At 38.8% G+C, this 19,215-nt stretch overlaps 1 protein-coding gene across 1 annotated transcript in view; it reads right to left on the reverse strand.

Annotated features, from left to right (window-relative positions):
* Positions 1-18,178, reverse strand: part of RAB11FIP2 (RAB11 family interacting protein 2) — a 33,340-nt gene extending 15,162 nt beyond the window's left edge. Inside the window, exons 1-3 of the mRNA XM_003208191.4 lie at positions 17,081-18,178; positions 6,370-6,812; positions 5,217-5,679 (exon numbers count right to left, since the gene is read on the reverse strand). Coding sequence (XP_003208239.3) covers positions 5,217-5,679; positions 6,370-6,812; positions 17,081-17,433 — 1,259 coding nt within the window. The 5' untranslated portion in view covers positions 17,434-18,178. The remainder of the gene's footprint in view (positions 1-5,216; positions 5,680-6,369; positions 6,813-17,080) is intronic.
* Positions 18,179-19,215: the final 1,037 nt, after the last annotated feature.

The raw sequence follows: 19,215 nt of genomic DNA on the forward strand, positions 1-19,215 counted from the left end.
GAAATTGGATATAACTATTCAGTATTGTTTTTAAAGCAAATAGAACCAGCAGCACACTCCCCAATGGGACAGATGATATGCCTCAAAGCCATTCAAGAAAGATTTTACGCCTGATGTGCACCAACAGAAAATTAAAGGTTAAAAATGTTTTGTTATTCATCAAGAAGAACTTCTAAAACAGCACTCCTAAAACAGACTTAGAATATACTAAGAAGTGATTGGTGGTGAAGTCAGCAGTAAAGTAACACTAAGTACTAATATTACTAATTGTAGAAATACTGAGTATTTTTATGATCTCTCTCCAGGAATCAACTGCTCCAACCCATCCTCGTAATGTAACAAACAACATGATCATTGATTTGTAGCAGCTTTAGAAAAGACTTCTTTATTTTCTCACCACATGGAGTAGTGATCTTCCTAAATCAGATGCTAAGTCTTAGCAGCATAGACTTAGAATCTTTGCATGACTTCTCTTTGTTTTGTAGATTCCTGTTTCCTCTCACATGCCAGTATTATATTTGCTTTAATGAATTAATAAATACTAATAGTCTACAGAATAATTAATGAACTGCCATACTCTATCAAAATTTTATCTGGCAATGGCCACATATGACTAGAAACATGGGAAGTCAAATTCTAGTGGTGAAATGAAAAAAATCCTTTTATTTCAAGATAAAACAAAATTCTGAAAGGAGCATAGTTCACCTGATGTCATTTTTTGACTAAGAGAGAAATATATGCCAAAATGTCCGAACAGACTTCATTGCTCTAGCAAGGAGAGCAGTGAACTTGTTAGAGATCAACTACGTGTGAATAATTCCTAAAGGTTAACATCAGCTTTTCCTTAGGCTCCAGCTAGCCAATACTCGATGTTTATATGAGCATTATTCACATTGGCTACAGTGAATCCAGTAAGATATACTTGTTTTCCCTCCATTATTCCATCTCCCATACTTCTTAGTAAGAACATAACACATTTATTGCTTGAACTTGAGAAAAAGTGAAACAGCATTCGGTAGGCAGCACAAGCTTTATTTTACTTCCTTTATATGATGGAAGTGCTATTTTGTAAGTTATTTTTATTTAATGTGTCTCTCTCCACATGTATACATACATCAATATATATATACACACACTCATGTTCTATACATAGAAAACAAGCCATACAGACACACACACACATGCACATATACATAAGATACACATACACACACTACATATAATGTTTTGTAGAGAGCTCGCACCTATCAATCCAGATTCCCTGGAATTTGATCAGACTAGTAACAACCTGTCAGCTTTAAATATTGGACTATTTGTTTCCCTGTGTCCAGTGCCTAAGATCTTGTTAATTACCTAAACTCCCTTTCTGTAGGTCTTGTTAATTACCCGTCTCCTGTCTCAGTGGACCTTGTTAATAACTTGTCCAATCTCTCTAAAAAGGTCTTAATAACACATTAAAATTAAAGATGCTTTTCTCTTAGCACTTGTCAAGTGGTGTAAATTGAGAAATTTTCACATCAGTTTATTAGCCTACCGTAGTGTATTCTCCTAAACATAAACAATTTCTGAGAAATGATGCATAAGGTTTGGTCACTGCAAATAAAAAAATCTTTGTTTGCAAGGATTACTGTCAATTTCTGTAACTGTGTTCAATACAAAATCCACGTGGTTGCAAATTAAGCACTTGAAAGCCAAGACAACAAAACTAATTTTAGTGAATGTGTCTAAAGATAACGTTAAGCTCTGCTGAGCAGCTCCCCCAGCCTGCAGTCACTGATGTTATGAGCTGCAGCTCTGCACATAATTGTTGCTTGGTCAAGACTATCCAACCAAATCAGTTCAGGTGGACTTGAGGGAAGATCCAAGGCCCAACAAACTTGCTGAAAAGCTCCTTTACAATGTTATTCACTGTATAGAAATATCAGGATCAAGACACACATGGCCATGCAGCTAGCAACAGAAGAAACTATATATTTTTCTCCCCATCTTGAAAAGAACTGGGGTTTTCTTACTCATGCATTGAAACACGACCTCATCCTTTTACCTGTTTACAGCCATTTGACACTCTGCTTCATTCTACATTTGAGCACTGGAAGAATAATCTCCCACCAAAAAGTTGGGAGCCTTGACTCCTACCAAGTCTAATTACAGTGATTAGAGATGCTGCTGCTGCCCACCACACGTCCAATCTGTCCTTCTGCCACAGCCATTTTGCAGAAAGAAATGCATGTCTGCATCTCTGCTGTCTTAATGCTGTTCAGATTCATAACTTCTGCAGTTGACAAAAGTAGTCTTTGCCTTGATGGCAACTCTAGAACAACGGTAATACAGCAACAAAAACATTTAAACAAAAATGCACAACCACAAATTCTACTGGTAGTCTTTTGTGCATCCACTGACTCCTAACCTAAAATTCGTCACCTTGCTCTAAAGAGATTATTAGCCAGGCAAAGTCAAACGTCACATGTCCTAAAGCAGTTAACCAAACTGACATTGATAAAAATTATTTAAAAAGAGAACAAATCTATATATGATATAAGTAGCAGTAGGAGCCTCTACTGATGATGCTGACTATAAACACACCGATTAAAAAAGATGACTGCTGAAATGTTTAGTATTACAAAGACAGGTAAGGTCAGTACAGATTATACAGATTCCAGCTATGCAGGGAGGCAAGAATGCAAAGAAAGGACAAAAGGATCTGGGAGAGAAGAATCACTGAAACTAAGAACAAAAGAGAAAGAAAGGAGGTACAGAGGTGTCTCCAAACTGAGACCTCCTTCAATTTAAGGTAAACATACAGTGATGGTTCATAATGACTGGATTACACTCATGAAATTGGATAAACCCTGTGGGGTCTTGTTAACTAGGTGACAGAGGGGAAAAAAAAACCAAATAAGTCTTCCGTGGCTGACCTGAGGTGTAAATATATATTAAAAGGCTTTTAATTAATCTATTTATACATATTACTGGCCTGGACTGGTTGGTTTAGTGGTTTGTGGGTTTCGGGATGAGGAGGTGTGTTGGGAGTGTGTGAAATTTTCTTGTTTTCTTCCTCCAGTTTGTACTGCTAGCCCCAGCCTGGTCCCATGGCCTAACCACACATCTTCCTGTTCAGTTTCATCAGACAGGAATCCATGACTGTTCCATCATTCAAAGCAAGGCATAGCTACACAGGGATAACTGGGAGATGAACTACAAAGCAAACTCCTCATCCACCCCAGAACACTGATTTTGGACACACCTTTCTAAAACGTGCCGCCTGTTTTACTTGCAAGATGGTATCCATCAAAAAGCTTAACAGCATGCTGAGTAAATAAACAGCAACACAAAATCCAAATTCCCCATGTGTGCATCCTGCATGCTGAATTTGTTACTCAACCTCATTTATTTTGTGCTCACAGATTTATACAACTCTTTCCTCACAGTATTACTAATTCTAAAAATTAAAAATGGATTCTATTCAACAAATCCTCTGCAGATAAAAGGTAAACTTAAACTGTAAACTTATTAAATATGCACATTTTGAATTAGTTTCTACTTCAAAAGAAAATCATTGTTCAAGATACATATGAAAGAAAGTGAACTTTTTTTAAAAAGATGCTCATAGACCATAATAGTGGAGGGTAGAAAAGCTTATAACATAAATTATTGCATGATACATACTATTCCAGAGTAGCAACTTATAAAAATGGTCACAATGTTTTCTACTTTTGGCGTTTTTGGAAATAACAAAAACTTTTGATAAGACAAGTAGCTATGTTTACATAAAAGTCAAGAACTAGTAAAAGAGACTCACACAAAAAGAGGGAACGAAAGACCAGAACCCTTCTGAATGGGCACTGTGATGAGCTTTTTAATTACAAAACAAAGAAAAAACAAGTCCATCGTGATTATTGTTTAAGATTTATATTTATCAAGATCTGTTGCATTCAAGAACTTCAAAAGATTTCACGACTGATATCTAGCATCTGCCCGAACACATTTTTTCATTTTAAAAAATATTAAATGCTATGTAATTTTAATTGTTATTGAAATTAGTTCTGCTTAAAGGAGATTATTTAAATGAAAGTTTAACTTCTGACAAACCAAGCTACATCCTAACCTCGCTTTAATCTAGAGAAATCCTTTATTAAATAAATAATATTCTAAGACTCTGGCTGTAAATACATTATTTAAGACAGTAGAACTGGCTTGACTTGTAGGAGCCACTAAGAAGATGAGTCACTGAAGTCTGTATGAGCCTGTAGACAACTAATCTTTTCTACAGTTGGCCCATTTCAGTTTATCTAATTCACAACAATTAGTTTTGCTGAGAAAATGATTTGAATTTTAAAACAGAAGTGCATATATTCTAACTATGAATTAAAAGTTAGGATACAATAGATTGACCTACTAATTAATTTCTGATATTAATGTACAAAAAAATTTAGGAATGTAGATGAATAAAAATAATTACCTGATTAATCATGAACACTGGCTATAGAATATATAGCGTGTGCATACACATCTGTGTATGTAGTCTATCTAGTAAACAAAAGCAAAAAGTGAAGTGAAATGTTGTATATATTTATTTTTTTAATTTAAGGAAAACAAGGAAACTGTTGATAAGCAAACAAAGATTAAAATAGATTATTTAAATCAAGTTTCTTATCAACACCTATAACTCAAGTCATTTTGTTTAGCATATAAACTGCTGCCTGGTATAAGGCCTTGAATACACATGAACTCAGGAAAGCTACAGTGAGCCAAATGATTTCAGGCATGATAAAGGCCCAGGCAGATGCTCTCATTTAGAAACAGAATGGTCTCTAGTTCTTGTGGTTTAACATATAGAATCTAAACCTATTTTTTTCAAAGCATTTGCGTTCATTACTCAAGTCTTTTATTTATTCTGTTCCATCTTACCCTTACAATTAAAACTTTTCCCTTTAAAATCTTGCCTTAGACTGAGGGTAGTGCAATAGCTAGCAATAAGCAAGGTTTTCTGCATATGCAAACCCAAGAAGAGTCACATTACTAATATAAATGTAACTTCTAAATAAAATATAGAATGAAAAAGTTAAATTACATTAAAGGCTCATAAATGTTACCCAGTAATGGATTAACAATGATAAAAATAAATATGAAGCACAAATACTAAGTACCTCAACACTTCACATTTTCATTTATATAACATGTTCAAGATAGCAGATCAAAATACAGCCAAAACCTACCTTGAAGATGGCAACATGCTTGTAGGCTTGAAGTTTGTCATGAACGGATTAGTCGACTCATAATCAAAACTCTCCTGATGAGTTTCACCAAATGCACTCGGTGATTTCAAGTCAGTGGAGCTCTCTGATCCCCCATTGCTAAGTTTATCTGACCTCCTGCTATCTTTTTTGCCAGTCACTCTTTCAAAAAGACTAACTTTCTCTTTTTTCTCTTTTCTAATTTCTTTTTTGATTTCAACAGGTTTGGAAAACAGATTTATGTTTTGATCCCACGTTGCTGGGCTTTCTTCAAATGGATTCTTCTGTCTTGGCAGCGTAGCGAATTTTTGGGGTAATGAAGCACTCACGTTGGTAAATGGGTCGTTTTGTGCTTCTGGTGCAGTTTCATCAGCTGTGCTGTCCAGTTGGTTCATTTTAGAAGTATCAACACTTAATGTCCTCCTATGCGGAGATTTTAGACTCCCTGCAAACAATTTGGCATTAGTACATTATTGATGAGATACTACAGCATAGATGCACAGATAAACCATTTTACCTTCAGTATAGAAGGTTTGAAACTGAGGTTTCAGTCTGAAACACCCTTGAATAACAAATCTATTCTTAAAATATCAACAGTTCTGGCATTGTCTTCGTGGTATTGAAGTCTTTAAGGAAGAAACTACAGCATTTTTTTATTTTCTGTATGAGAACTAGATTCTATAAGGAATACAGCTGTAGCTATAAAGTGACAGTAATCTATTGTGTGATAACTTTAAGTGATGCAAAGCACTTTCACTTATTTGTATAAATGAGATTTAAAACTTTGGTGATAGTTTTTAACTTTTTTAAAAAAGACTTATTCTTCACACTGTATTACGTTGCCTAGAGTTCTCTTTTGAATGCAAGGTTTCATTACAAGATACTCTCAAAATGAGGACACGAGAAAAATTAAAAATTATAATACATTATGACCAATGTAAGTTATTCCTTACGCTCTTAAAGGCATTTATAAGTTACTTCCAACTAGTGGAAGAGAAAAAATAGGCCAGCAATAATTCATTATTTTTTGGCCTCATAATTGCTTCATGAACTAAAGAAACAGACTTTCGCATGCTCTAGAAGCAGGGAATTATAATTGTAATGGTCATGATTGAGTAGTGTGAGTTTTACTTACCTCCTTCATCAACTGAACCAAAAGATTCCAGCTGACGCTTGAAAAGATGAGAGTAGCCAACTGTGCTGGATTTTAATTTTTCTGAGGAGACGTGTGATCCTGTTAAATCTGACATCGAATGAGCTGAAGATAGCCTCTGAGGTCCCAAAAGGAAAGGCTTTTTTGGTTTTGATTTCATTTGTACTTCACCACTACATAGCTCTACGTTTGCATCAGGTATGTGAGTACTTGGAATGATTGCAGATGACGTATCTGAAAATGTCCCATCATTTTTTCGACCCTTCATTTTGTCTTTTAGTTTAGCAAAAGGGGATTTGGTTTTGTCCTTCATTGACAAATCGAACATACTTGCTGTCATGTTATTCCTCATAAACTGAATATTGACCTTTATTTCTCCTCTGTCTTTGGTTCTTTTCCCTTGTCTGGACTCTAGTTGAAACCACCTGAAATGAGAAAAGGAGCAAGTTAAGTTGTGCTCTCTGGAAGCTAGCAATTAAAATCTAGTTAGTTGATTAACATCTGGCTATATAATTAAAAATACGAAAGTCAAATTCCATACCAAAAAAATTACAATATTCCCATATTGAAAAACTTTTTGGTCCATACTTGGTTTTGAAAGAGGATACATGCAATAACTAGGAAGCAGGAAGCTCTCTGCTCTGTTCACTTCAAGAATCCATGTCAACTCAGTGGAAACTTTCTAAACTTCACTGAAGCAAATGGGATCACCTCTGATTACAAAGAAGAATTTGTACCTAATATTTATTACAGAAACAAATAAGGAAATATCCAAGACCTTGGAATGATTTACACTCCACGATCATTTTGGTTTTGCAGCTGTCACAAACACAAGTGGCAGAACAGCATCAGTGTATCCAGCACTGCCCTTCATTGCAGGTAACCGGTAGGATTAACTTCAGCAGCATCTCCACAGGCTTTGGAAACATGATCCAAACCTCCAATTGAAGAGGTCACTCGTTTCAAAAATATATGTGTTTCTTCAGTTTCAACAAAGACCTTATCATTAAGCAGACATCTGACTACTTATCCATCTTGCTCCTCTGTCTATTGGACACAGCAGTAGAATTAAGACTCAGTCCCTCCTCCACAGCCTTACCTAAGTGAATGACTGACCTTGTCCCCACTCATCATGAGTAGTTTCTTCCTATTTCAAAAGTGGCACAAGGGCACATTTCCAATTTTCCAGTTCCACAGAAGTGCTCTGAACACATCTGCTTATGTTCCCACTGCTGTTCTTTCTCTCCTTTTGGAGGACATGAGAGCTTTTCTTATACTTCTTCTCACACGTGAAGAATATTAAATGATTTATTTGGTTGGCATTATTAAGGAGAAGAAATAACACTACTTCTCAACCTTCCTGAAAAGGTTTGGGAAGGGGAAGACAAGTCATCCAAAGGACAAGTTCCTCCACCTGCCTCGAGGTGATGCTGAACTAGAAGCCCTGGAAAAATCTCTTGTAAATTTTATGAAATTATTAATTTTGAAACTATCTAACAGGCTCTAACTCATATTTCTAGCTTTCTGGTTACCTAAGTTAGATGAGTAAAAGGCTTAGCTAAATATCAAGTAGCAACACCCTCCTACTGCTTTACCACTCCTTCTGGGAACACATTGTCAGTAGAAATGCATGCATGCACGCCAACACAAGAGTACATTATCATGATGAAGTAACTTTTGAACTGGAGACTAAGAAATGAAATTGCCTATCAACACAGATGCAAAATTGATTATGCAGTTATACATACATTATTCAATACTGTCAAATACACAAAACAAGGTCAGGGAAGGAGAAAAATAGCCCTCAATTTCCTTTCAGATTTCATAAATATATTTAAAGGTGACAGAAGAAATCAAGTTTTCAGGGAGATATACTATTTTTTTGAGTTGACAAAGGTGACCTTCCAAAGAAATAATGAAAGGATAAAGAGTATTGTGACTTTGTTGCCTTGTGATATCCAAGAAGTTTTATATGCCACTCTAAAGCAGAGTAATTAAGAAATATCAGAAAGTCTCTGTCCTGACACTGACACCAGATCAAGAGATCAAGAAGTTCAAAAAGGTAGGACATCATTGAAGGAAAATTCAACTTCTAGGGAGACAGTTTTCCTTCTGTTGTGAGATAACTTCATTTATGTGTTTTACATGAAGTGCAAAAACTGAATGTTAAGTGTCTGAAGAAGATGGGATCATTTTTCATTTTACTTACTAAGATTTCACTCCTCTGTAACTGATTCCAGAAACTGCTTAAGACGTCTACAGAGTCTTTAAAGGAAACATACACAACAGAATCAAGAGCAAACCCTTTTTTACAATATCACAAAAAAAAAAAAAGAAAGAAAAGAAAAGACAACTTAGAATACTTTGTTTAAAAGAAAATATGTTCTTATATTCTCTTAAAAAAATAATAGCAATGAAATAAAAAAAACCCAAAACATAACAAGCAAGTCTTTGCTTATAACTTTCCAAAGGTCTGGTCTGTGTGAAAAGAAACAAACAAACAAAAAAACCAACACCAAAAAACAATAAGAAAGTGCTGTGCAGGATGGCATACAGAGTCTCTAAATATAAATATATATAAGGCTTATGGGTGTTTTAGAAGGCTTAACAGGCAGAGAGGACTTCATTTTTTTTACATTCAAATTTTTTATGAGCTCACTCTGCAACGTAAGGAAACGTGTTCCCTTTCCCTCCTCTCATATCTTTTAAACATTCATACTGTATCTCTGATAAGATTCATGAATTTTCATGTTTCTAGTTAGGAATTACTGAAACTTCAAACTGATGTTTGACACTGGTTAACTTGATTCAGAACTACATCAACAGCTTCTTAAGATTTTGCTTGTTGAAGAAAGCTCTTTCATTTAAAACTAAATTTAACCCAATTATTCTTATCGTGAATTAATAACTCTGTTACTATCAAAACTTCCTTGTTAATGACATATCCACACATGCTATTTTGATATTTACCAGGTCTGTAGAACTTCTGCACACAACCACTACACTGCTTTCTGTGCTTTGTACATCTACTTTCCAAGCAGACTCTAATGGACTTCACACCAAGGTAAGTTCAGCTGGGAAAACAAAGTAACTTTAATAAGACGGGGGAGACTTGTAAGGGACCAGACCCCACATGTGATGGTACCACTTTCTACACTACTTCCGATCCCAAAAGAATTTAATCACAAACTCTTTACTCTAGCAAAATTCCTCTGGACTTCAGTGGAATTTCTATTTGAAGAATGATTGCTGGGTCAGGTCTTTGTATAAAACACATATATTTAATCGTTACAGGCACATAAGGGAGGTGGGGTTTTTTTTGTTACACTGGAGAATTCATCTTGAATCACGAAGGGTCCACATGCTTCTGCTCATACAAGACAATATGAGAAGCACTCGCAATGATTTTCTTCAAATTCAGTGACAAATAATTATTACTTTTTTTTTTTTTTTTTAAACAGATGAGAACAAATGCAAGGAATGCATTTGTGTGGAGCTGCACATGAGTGAGTAACTGAGTCTGTAAATGTTTCTTATTAGAATCTGTTTCTACAACACATGGGCGTGAGCAACAAATAGAACAACAGCACTGTACATAATAGAAAAAGAATTGGAAAATGAAGTCCACTGTTTTCAGATAACATTTGGGTCCCAAAATACTAAATTCCACTATACCACTGCCAATTTAAAAAATTGTAATGTATTATAAAAGCCAATAAAAATTGCTATTTTGGTTTTGTTTACAGTACTTTTAGCCACAATAAATACTCCATTTGTCAAGCTGCCATAAGCTTATTCTATAGAAAGCCTGCACAAAGTAGGAAAATAGCCAATAACACATGAAAAAAAAAACAGGGTGGCTTTTATGAGAGCAGATGCCCTTTTATTTAATAACCAAATATTACATCCAGTCTTGCAGACAGTCTTTATTTAAACAGACCTTGTACAAAGTCTGGCAAATTTTCCTAACTTCAAAGGGAGCCCTATTGCCTTCTGAATCACATTCGTACTGCTTGCTCTCACCTTCCAGTGTTCTGTAGGACAACGTCCATACACCCTCTATTTTCTACTCTTTCCCTATGGTTTCCATTAGAACAACCACTGCTTCTTTTTCTCATATGGCTTTGAGTGTGCTAATGGGCTTTCCCTCTCTTGCACAAGTTTCTGATCACTTTTATTTTGTAAGCATAATATAAACTCACTCTGCATGCTGGCAGGACCTTCTGATTCAGTTTCCTTGCCAGTGCCAAAGAGGTGAACTAACAGAAGAATTTTCTCCCTCATTTCAAAGCTTCTCATATACATTCTTCTGCCTTCACTCTGTAAACACCTACCAAGTTGATCTAATTGCATTTTGCTGAAATTTTTAGGTTACCTTCAAAATTTCTTGCAAAATCCTGATTTTAATTCCCGAGTCACCGAATGAACTCTGCAAAAAGCCAAGCAATCAGAGCACCTACAAGGTTACTAACTTTGATATTATAGCTAAAACCAGCAGCCTGATCTGCTACGGAATTCTGCTGCACCATTACCAGGAGGTGAGCAGGTATTTACAAAATCAGCCCTAAAACAATCACCAAAGTCCCAGTGAGTGAACATGACCATCAGCTGCCATGAGAAAGAACTGCTGCTTTATGTTAGATTATGTACATTTAAGTTAGGTACGCTGAAGACACTTCACAAAATCCTACTAACACAAATGTTAGATTTATCCAGCTAATGGGTAAAAAAAACAACATTCAAAGCCAAGAATCATCTAACATACTCATTAGCAGCAAATTAATAGAAATAAAAAATTCAGAAACCTTTTTTTCCCCAATAAGTCAATTAGATATCACATCAAGAGACTGGCCAAAGGGATGGAAAAGTAGGAAAATGGCATACACAGCGCATGAGGGGAAATGAAGAAGAAAATGGATTACTTATTAAGATAAGTGATGACATTCACAAAGATGAATATTATTACTTTCTGGAAGCCAAATGAAATGAGATATACAAAATTGAGTTTAAAAATAAATATTACAGACTGACATTTAACACCACAAAACATATGGGAAGTGACACACGTAACAATGCCCTTACTAAGGGGCTCACTAACATCAGCTGGAATCAAGGTAATTATGTGGCCTTCATTTACACTACTTATTATTTTGCTTAAAAACTACACGTGAAAACTTTTATTTTAGAAAGTAACTGAAGTGATGAGAATTAAGGATAGTTATTGCAGCTTTTTGTAAGCATGTGTGTGCACAGAAAATGGAGTGCAAGCGTTTCAATCCAGATGGCACTCAGCCTCTGAGTCAGAATTATGACTTATTCACTGTATATGCTCACATTTGTTGCCGAAATGTAAATGCTGGGAATATTGCTAGATCATTTTAGAACACTTATAATCTCATAAAGCTACAACCAGGCTCTACTTTTTTGCTTTTCTCTTTAACTATCTTTCCTCTGTTCCCCACTACTAACTTTTTTTCTTTCATTTCCTGAGCGCTACCATGAAAGCAACAGAGCAAATCTGTATGGACCAGCCAGGCTGTTCATTATTTCTGTGGATTATTTCTTGTGCACTGATTTTTAAAAAGCGCTGCTCATCAGCAAGCAGTGAGCCCATCCATGACAACCTGTTTATCAGCAGCTGTTTGCTTACTCATCACTCCAGTTGCATTTGAAGCCACCCACCCTCCTGCTGCTGCGGATGCAGGCAGGGCAGAGGTGATCGAAGAGGAACCTTTCTATGTAAGAGGAGGGGCTCCCAAGAAGAAATTCACATTAATTTGGAGGAAGTCACAACATTTTCATACCTTTCAGGAAGCTCAGTATTCATAAGGAGAAGTCCTTACAATAGAGTGGTATTGATCAGTTCACTCCTTAGGTTTTTTTACTCATTTCATGAGTTGCTTGTGATTATTTTATATGACCGATGTCAGCAGAGAAACATCTTAGATAAGGCCAAGATTCCTTTACTGTATTATGCTCAAATAAACATTTTTGTCAATACTGCTGCAATCTGGAGGTGAGAAGGGGAGGCTGTTGTATTACATAAACCAGGGATAGGAGGAATTAAGTCACAAATCAAAAAAGTCTCCTCCAACAAAATTTCTGTAAGAAGTAATAACTACCACCGCCTGCCTCCCTCTGCATTCTGCATTCCTGAGCAGTGCTGCATCCTACATCAGCTGAATGAGGAATAAAATTAGCTCTCCAAGAAAGCCAGCAAAGGAATGGGCAATAAACAGGCTGGAGTTAGAGGGCAACAAGGACCAAATGAGTGCTGATGAAATAAGTAACACTGTGGTAGAAGACAGCAGAAAATACTTTTTCTATTGCTGGATACATTAGCATGCAGGAGAAAAAAAAACCTGAGCACACTCATTAAAGAAAAGCTACTGAAAAATACTGCAGTGAATTAAAACACATCAGTAAATGGCTTTTTTTGCTCTATGGTAATTCAAAAACTTGCTTGGTGTTAAGCATTGTTCAATCATCACAGTATTAAGGCAATGATGAATAACAACTGAATTGAAATAATTACAAATACATATTGTTTTACAAATATATGCTTTAAAACAACAGATTCATTTAACATCATTTAAACTTCAACTGCAAGAGCAGAAGAGGTGCACTTATTCTAGAATACTAGACAAAAAAAGATGTATTTAACAATTAAAATTAAAAAAGCCATACGATTCTCCTGCAAACAATTAAAAGATGGCAGAAATCTAAGATCAGAAACGTATCTCCAATAAAGCTGTATCTCCCACGCTTTTCAAATAGTTAAAAACAGCTCAGTAAAAACTCTCAGCATCTGGACCTAGCTTTCAACTCAGGAGAAAAGAGCAAGTTAAAGAGCCTGCCCATTTCTAACTACAAGCAGAGTTGCCAGAGATACACTTACAAAGGTACCACAGGGTGATGGCACTTTTTCCACCAAAACAAAGAAAAAATAAGCTGGCATCCTGCACATGCTTTGGCTGAGGTCTCAGGAAGAAACCTAAAGAGGGACCATCTGAGCCACATCTGCATCTAACTGTTCCAGGAGTTTTCACTTTTAATAAATTGAAAAATCACCAGTTTTAGGAAGAAAAAGGATGCATGCAGAAGTTTCATTATCGAATTATAGTAGATACATCGCTTTGTTTCATTAAACCTTGTTCCAGAGCAAGTTTCTTAGAATACGCAATGTGCAAATCTTACCATAAGGCCTCTGCCTAAAAACTTTGCTGTACGAAGTCTTTCTGTTACAGTATCACAAGTAACACAACAAAAAAATGTTACAGAAAAAGAAGGATTATTTCTCTCCAATATGTTTTTCAAGTTGCAGCTAATTCGTAAATGTATCGCTTCCAAATTATAAAATATGAAATAAAACAAAATACAAAAAGCTGGATGTCACACACCCCACACTCTTCAATTCTAGGAATTCAGAATCAGCTGGTAGCCTTCACTTCTCATACCTCCTTACAAAAAAGCTCTGGGGAATTGCTGACAGGATTCAGCATTGTGCAGAATATTAAATATCTTTTTTGCAATACCCTGGTGACTCTCAAGTCCGTCTCTTACAGCACCATATGTACAGCTGTGTTGGAAAGAGGAAGCTATTAAATATATTAAAAAGTAGAAATATTACCAATAGACACTTCATCAAATAACTGGATCTCATTCATCCCCAAACAAAGCAAGAAATGTTAAGGTTACATCAACATAAGAAAATAACTCTGGATTTAATAACACCGCAAGCCTGTTGAACATATTTGAAAGTAAAAACATTGCTTAATAAAACAGATTAGTGTTTCTGAAACAATGAGTACAGCTTTCAACCATCAGAATGCTTCAGTAATAAAGACATTGGACTCAGTCTTAAAAGGCACTGGGTATCTCAGTTCCCACAGCACAGTCACGGCTAGATGCTCTTCAGCTCCAACATATTACCTATTGTTTATTGCCAACTCAGGACCAGGGATATTTTGTATCAAAAAGGATTTAATAAAAGGGAAAAGAGAAAGAGAATTTTGTTTGGGATCACATTTGTGAATGTATTTTTGAAAGTCTGCCCTCCTGACACACACAAATACTGCACCTACCTCTCCAACTATTGCTTATGAGAAACAGCAACAACATCCACGTGCTGCACGAAGGCACTAGAAGCAGACAACCATGATAACTTTTCAAAAATATCTGAATGCTTAAGGACTGAATTATTTTTTTCCAAAATAATTTCCTTTTTTTTTTCTAGGCTTCTAAGCACATAAAGACCTTATAGGAAAAGAGGATTTTCAATGGTTCTACTCGTAAGAATTTAAACTGGCAGTATGAGAGCACGTGCTGTCCAACCTGCCAGTAACCACCCAGCCACGCTTTTACACATATATAAGACTTTTACAAGTAGGGCTGTTAGGCTCTAGAAGCCTAACACCCATCAGCCTTTAATAAGATTTCCAATCTTAAATGCTCAAGTAACTTCTGAAAATAGGTCTTAGGCTGTTTGTAAAAGTCTCCCAAGGGGCCCCAATCTCCTGCAGTATGGCTCACGGGCAGCTCGGAGAGCCCCTGCAGTTCTGTGGTAGCCTGGGGAGGCATCGCTGCACATTCATGCAGAGTGAGCTCTTCTCTCACACTTCAGAGAAAAAAAGAATAAAGAACACATATGAAACCACACTAAACAAAACTTCATATAAAAAAATGCTAACAGGCTCTGCATATTTACTTCACTGCAACAAGCGCTCTGTCTATTCTGCCAGTTCCACCTTTTTTTGCGAGGGTTTTGTAACACTCAATTTTAGTAAAATCGAAGCTAAGTGTATGGTTCCCCAAAGGAAAATATTATTCATAGTAATACATGAATAATTTACATATTTTCCTCCAGCTTATGAATGCTTATTTTCATCTAGATTGACAAAGTTTTTACTTTTAGTAGTCTTTTTACATTATTCAGTCATCTTTTTCCTGCAGAGCATTGAGGTGTTTAACCTAAAGCAGTTGTCTACTGACTTGCAAGATAATTACAACTGATGATTAAAGAGTACTTAAGATCCATGTCTAAAGAGCACTGAAACTTCTTGAACCCAAAGTAAACAGAAATTAAGAGCCTAAAGCTACAGGCATTACCACATATTGCATAAAGATAACCGTATTGCTGTTGGTTTGCCCTTAAAAAGATAAGCAATTAAAAAGTATATTACATCACACCATAAACCCACAAGAGATTCTGTAAGGATGCTTTGTTCTCTAGTATATGTTTAGTGAACATATCATTTTGCTAAAAAATTAAAGGAAAAAAAAGAAGAAAAAAGAAAAGCAATCCAAAGACAGCTTTGACCTGTCTTCAGTGCTCCTTCAACCTCAACGCCACCACACATAAGCAGAGCCAGATTCTGGGATGGCTTTCAGGCACTGATCAGCATGATCTGGCTAATACTGCTGCACCGACTGCCATCTCCAACCGTCTGCTCTGACTCTGCTGGAAGTTGACGCCTCCACAGCACAGTCAGCAAAAGACAAATGATGCCAGAGTCTTAGTCACTTTGATGCAAAGTCCAGCATCTTACCGTAAACCCACCACAGTGAACACAAGAAATACCGGACTTCAGTTTTAACAGCTAAGGTTTGGGCACAGGGTTACTTCTACTCTACAGATGATATATTAACCTCTAAAGGAGAGGAGGAAAGATACCTGGGCATTAACTCTTAACCACTGCAGAAGATCTCTGCCTACACATAGCTAGCCTAGAAGTCTCCACGCTGCTCTTGTGCTACCTCCGTGGGACACGTCTACCTACAACAAACAGTTCCAGGCATACAAACACTACTTACACCTATATAATTTATTCCCACAAACTTTGAAGGATAAATTACACTGGTACCAAATATCTTTGTGCCACCATATCCTCACCAGAGATGCTAACCATTTTTCTAGTTCAGTTGAGGAACGCTCACAAAAAAGCCCCGCAACAGTTTGACACATTTACTTTTCAACTTAATACACTGCTGTGATTCTTAAATTTTTTGTTTTCTTGCATTCTAGTGTTAGAATTTGCTGGCAAATGACAATTTTATTCGACAAATATTTCTGTATGTATTGATGGAGGCTACTAGAATAGCACTTTCTCTTCTGTCCTCTCCGCAGAGGCCTGCTATAGCAAGGATCACGGCCTAGGACTAATCAGGATCAGAAAAGCACTGCACTGCTGTGGCAAGCCTTCATAAGTTACAGTTCAGAGGCCACTAAAACATAAATAAAAAATATTTAAAGACACTTGGTTGCAGGAGTTGATGAAAAGCATTTTTAGAAAGAATGACATCAGGCTTCAAGAGAGACTGAGTCTTAGACATGGTTCAAACTGGGGCACATGTTGAATGGGGATACTGCCTTGAGCAGATGGTGAAAAAAAAAATCATTAGCAATCATCAGATTGCAATGAGTTCACGCTGTAAACAATGATCTGTCAAAGAATGTTAATGTTATTGACAGCCCTGCCCTGTGCAGGACGACCGCTGTGATTACAGAGAACTTCTCAGTCCCCAGTGACATAACTGTCCATCCCTGGGGCTCTGAACACCACAGAAGAAAGAAACGTCCCAGTTTTATTTCCAAATACTTTGATAATAAGGCTTCTATTTCTATTCTCCTCCAAAGCCCAAGTATACGAAGCAAACAAGCCACAATTAAAACAAAGAAACAACTATCACTTACTCTGTTTTCCTTCTTTGCTTATCCTCAAATACATCGTTCAGACTTATGGCCACCTGTCCCAGGAACTTGTCCAGCCCCACCAGCGACCTGTGCATGACAATCAGGTACAGGATGTACCTGTCCGGGTTCTCCTGCATCAGCAATCCGGGCAGCTCAAAGGAGGCCTCTTCCTTCCACACTGGATCCAGGCTCTTCTCAGCCACCGAGGTGGAATACTTCTCCTTGCCCAGCTGGATGATGGTGTATGCATCGTTGGTGCCGCTTTTGCCTTTGGGCTTCAGACCTTTGGCTTGAAGAACGGTGACTTGCACGTGAGTTGGGAACCACTTCTGGGCTTGCTCTGCCAGCATCATGTTGAAGCTCTCGGCAGCAGCAATAACCAAAACAAAGTCTCTTAAGTCTCCAAGTTACTGCGTAAGGGCACTTACAGCGGAGGCACCTGCCACCGACCCGGGCCGCCGCTCTCCGAGCACTTTTCTCAGGAGGCACCGACCGCCGCTCAGGTCTCCCCCCCCCGGGGCAGCCCCGCGGGTGACTCCATCGCTACAGGGCTCCCGGTTCCTCGGTGGGCACCTCCGCCCTTCCCGGCGCAGCCCCGGCTCCCCGCACGCCCCGGGACTCCCGGCCCCGCCGCCCCCAGGGCATCCCCGGGCCCGTGGCCCCTCCGCCCGGCCCGGCGCGCCGCAGCCCCCCGTCGCAGCGCGGGCCCCGCAGGCCTCCGCGGCCCCTTACGCTCCCGGTGCCTCAGGGCGGCGGGCAGCACGGGGGGGGGGGGACCGCGCTCGCCGCCGCCCCGCTCCGCGCCGTGCTGCCCTCCCGCCGCTTCAGCCTCTCGCCGCGCTCCCCCCGCGCCGCCCGGCCTGACGGGCCGGCTCCTCCGCTTCCGCCTTCCCCATGCTGCCGGCGGCGGCGGCGGTCAGAGGGCAGAGGGCAAGGTTCGCCCCCTCCCCGCGGCCGCCGGGCGGTGCTTCCCTTCCTTCCTTTCCCCTTCCCTTTCTCCCGGCGGCGGTGCCCGGCAGGGGCGGAAGGGAACGGCCGGCATGAGGCTGCGTTCCGCCGGAGCGCCGCAGCGCTCTTCGTTCAGCGCTTTGTAGAGCGGAGGGAGAGCTCTGCTCCACACCGCCCCGTCCCCGTGAGCTCCGAGGGAAGGAGCTCCGAGGGAAGGAGCCCCTCGCACGTAGGCCGTGGCCGCTCCGTGCCAGCCCAGCTCGGGCCCTTGTCCTGCCTGCGGAACTTATGAAACTTGTTTGATTTTTTACCCACCCCACCCTGAGCATTATTCTTGATTTAAGCGAGGATGTGAAAATATCTCTTGTATGTTCTGAGGGTGCGCTTCTGTGGAGTGGTGCACGCATGTATATGCACCAGTAAGCAGAGTGACAGACAAAGCATCATTTCTACTCAAAACCCAGCGTGCAGTGAGGGTTGAGGGCTCTGTATCCCATCCACAGCAAGCAGAGAACCAAGCTTCATCCTCCTCCCCTCGCATGTCCCCAGCCCTGGCCCGCGGGTTAGTGAGCAACAAACGCTTGGGAAACCTTCTCCTGCTGCTCTGAGCTACAGGAAATTAAAAAGTTAAAGTTGAAGGCCATTAGGGAGAGTAAAGTATGATGTTGCCCACACCATGTAACGCTGAGCGAGTTATTGTCCAAGGTCAGGAGAGGTTGGGGATCACTGCTCGGCACACAGTCATTAGTTTCCCTTTACAGGCTGAGTCCAAACTTATGTTATCTTTAACAATTTAAATAACTACTTGGATGACCCTTAAGTTTTGACTGAGAGCTGGATATTTGTCTGCATGCTCCGATAGTTATTAATACAGCGCTGGCATTCTTTCCTCTTCCGCACTGTATCTGCTTTTTGTTGATGTTGGAAGATTGTCCAGTTGGTAATGACAACTTCAGAACATTTATTGGGGCCATATTTAGAAAAAGTATGTAAATGATTCATCTAGGGCCGGGGTTTCTTGAGGATTAATGCTGTGATTATCTCTGTTAGTTTGTTTGGTGAGATAACCAATGGCCAAATTATGGCTGCGCATCAGCATTTTGGTGTAAATTGCCTTTGACCGTCACCTGGAAGTTGCTTGCTCTCTGCTACTGCTGCCAAAGTCCCACATCCATCGCTGGGTGTCT

Source organism: Meleagris gallopavo, chromosome 8 (genome assembly GCF_905368555.1).
Source record: "Meleagris gallopavo chromosome 8, MGAL_WU_HG_1.1, whole genome shotgun sequence".
NCBI classification, from domain to species: Eukaryota; Metazoa; Chordata; class Aves; order Galliformes; family Phasianidae; genus Meleagris; species Meleagris gallopavo.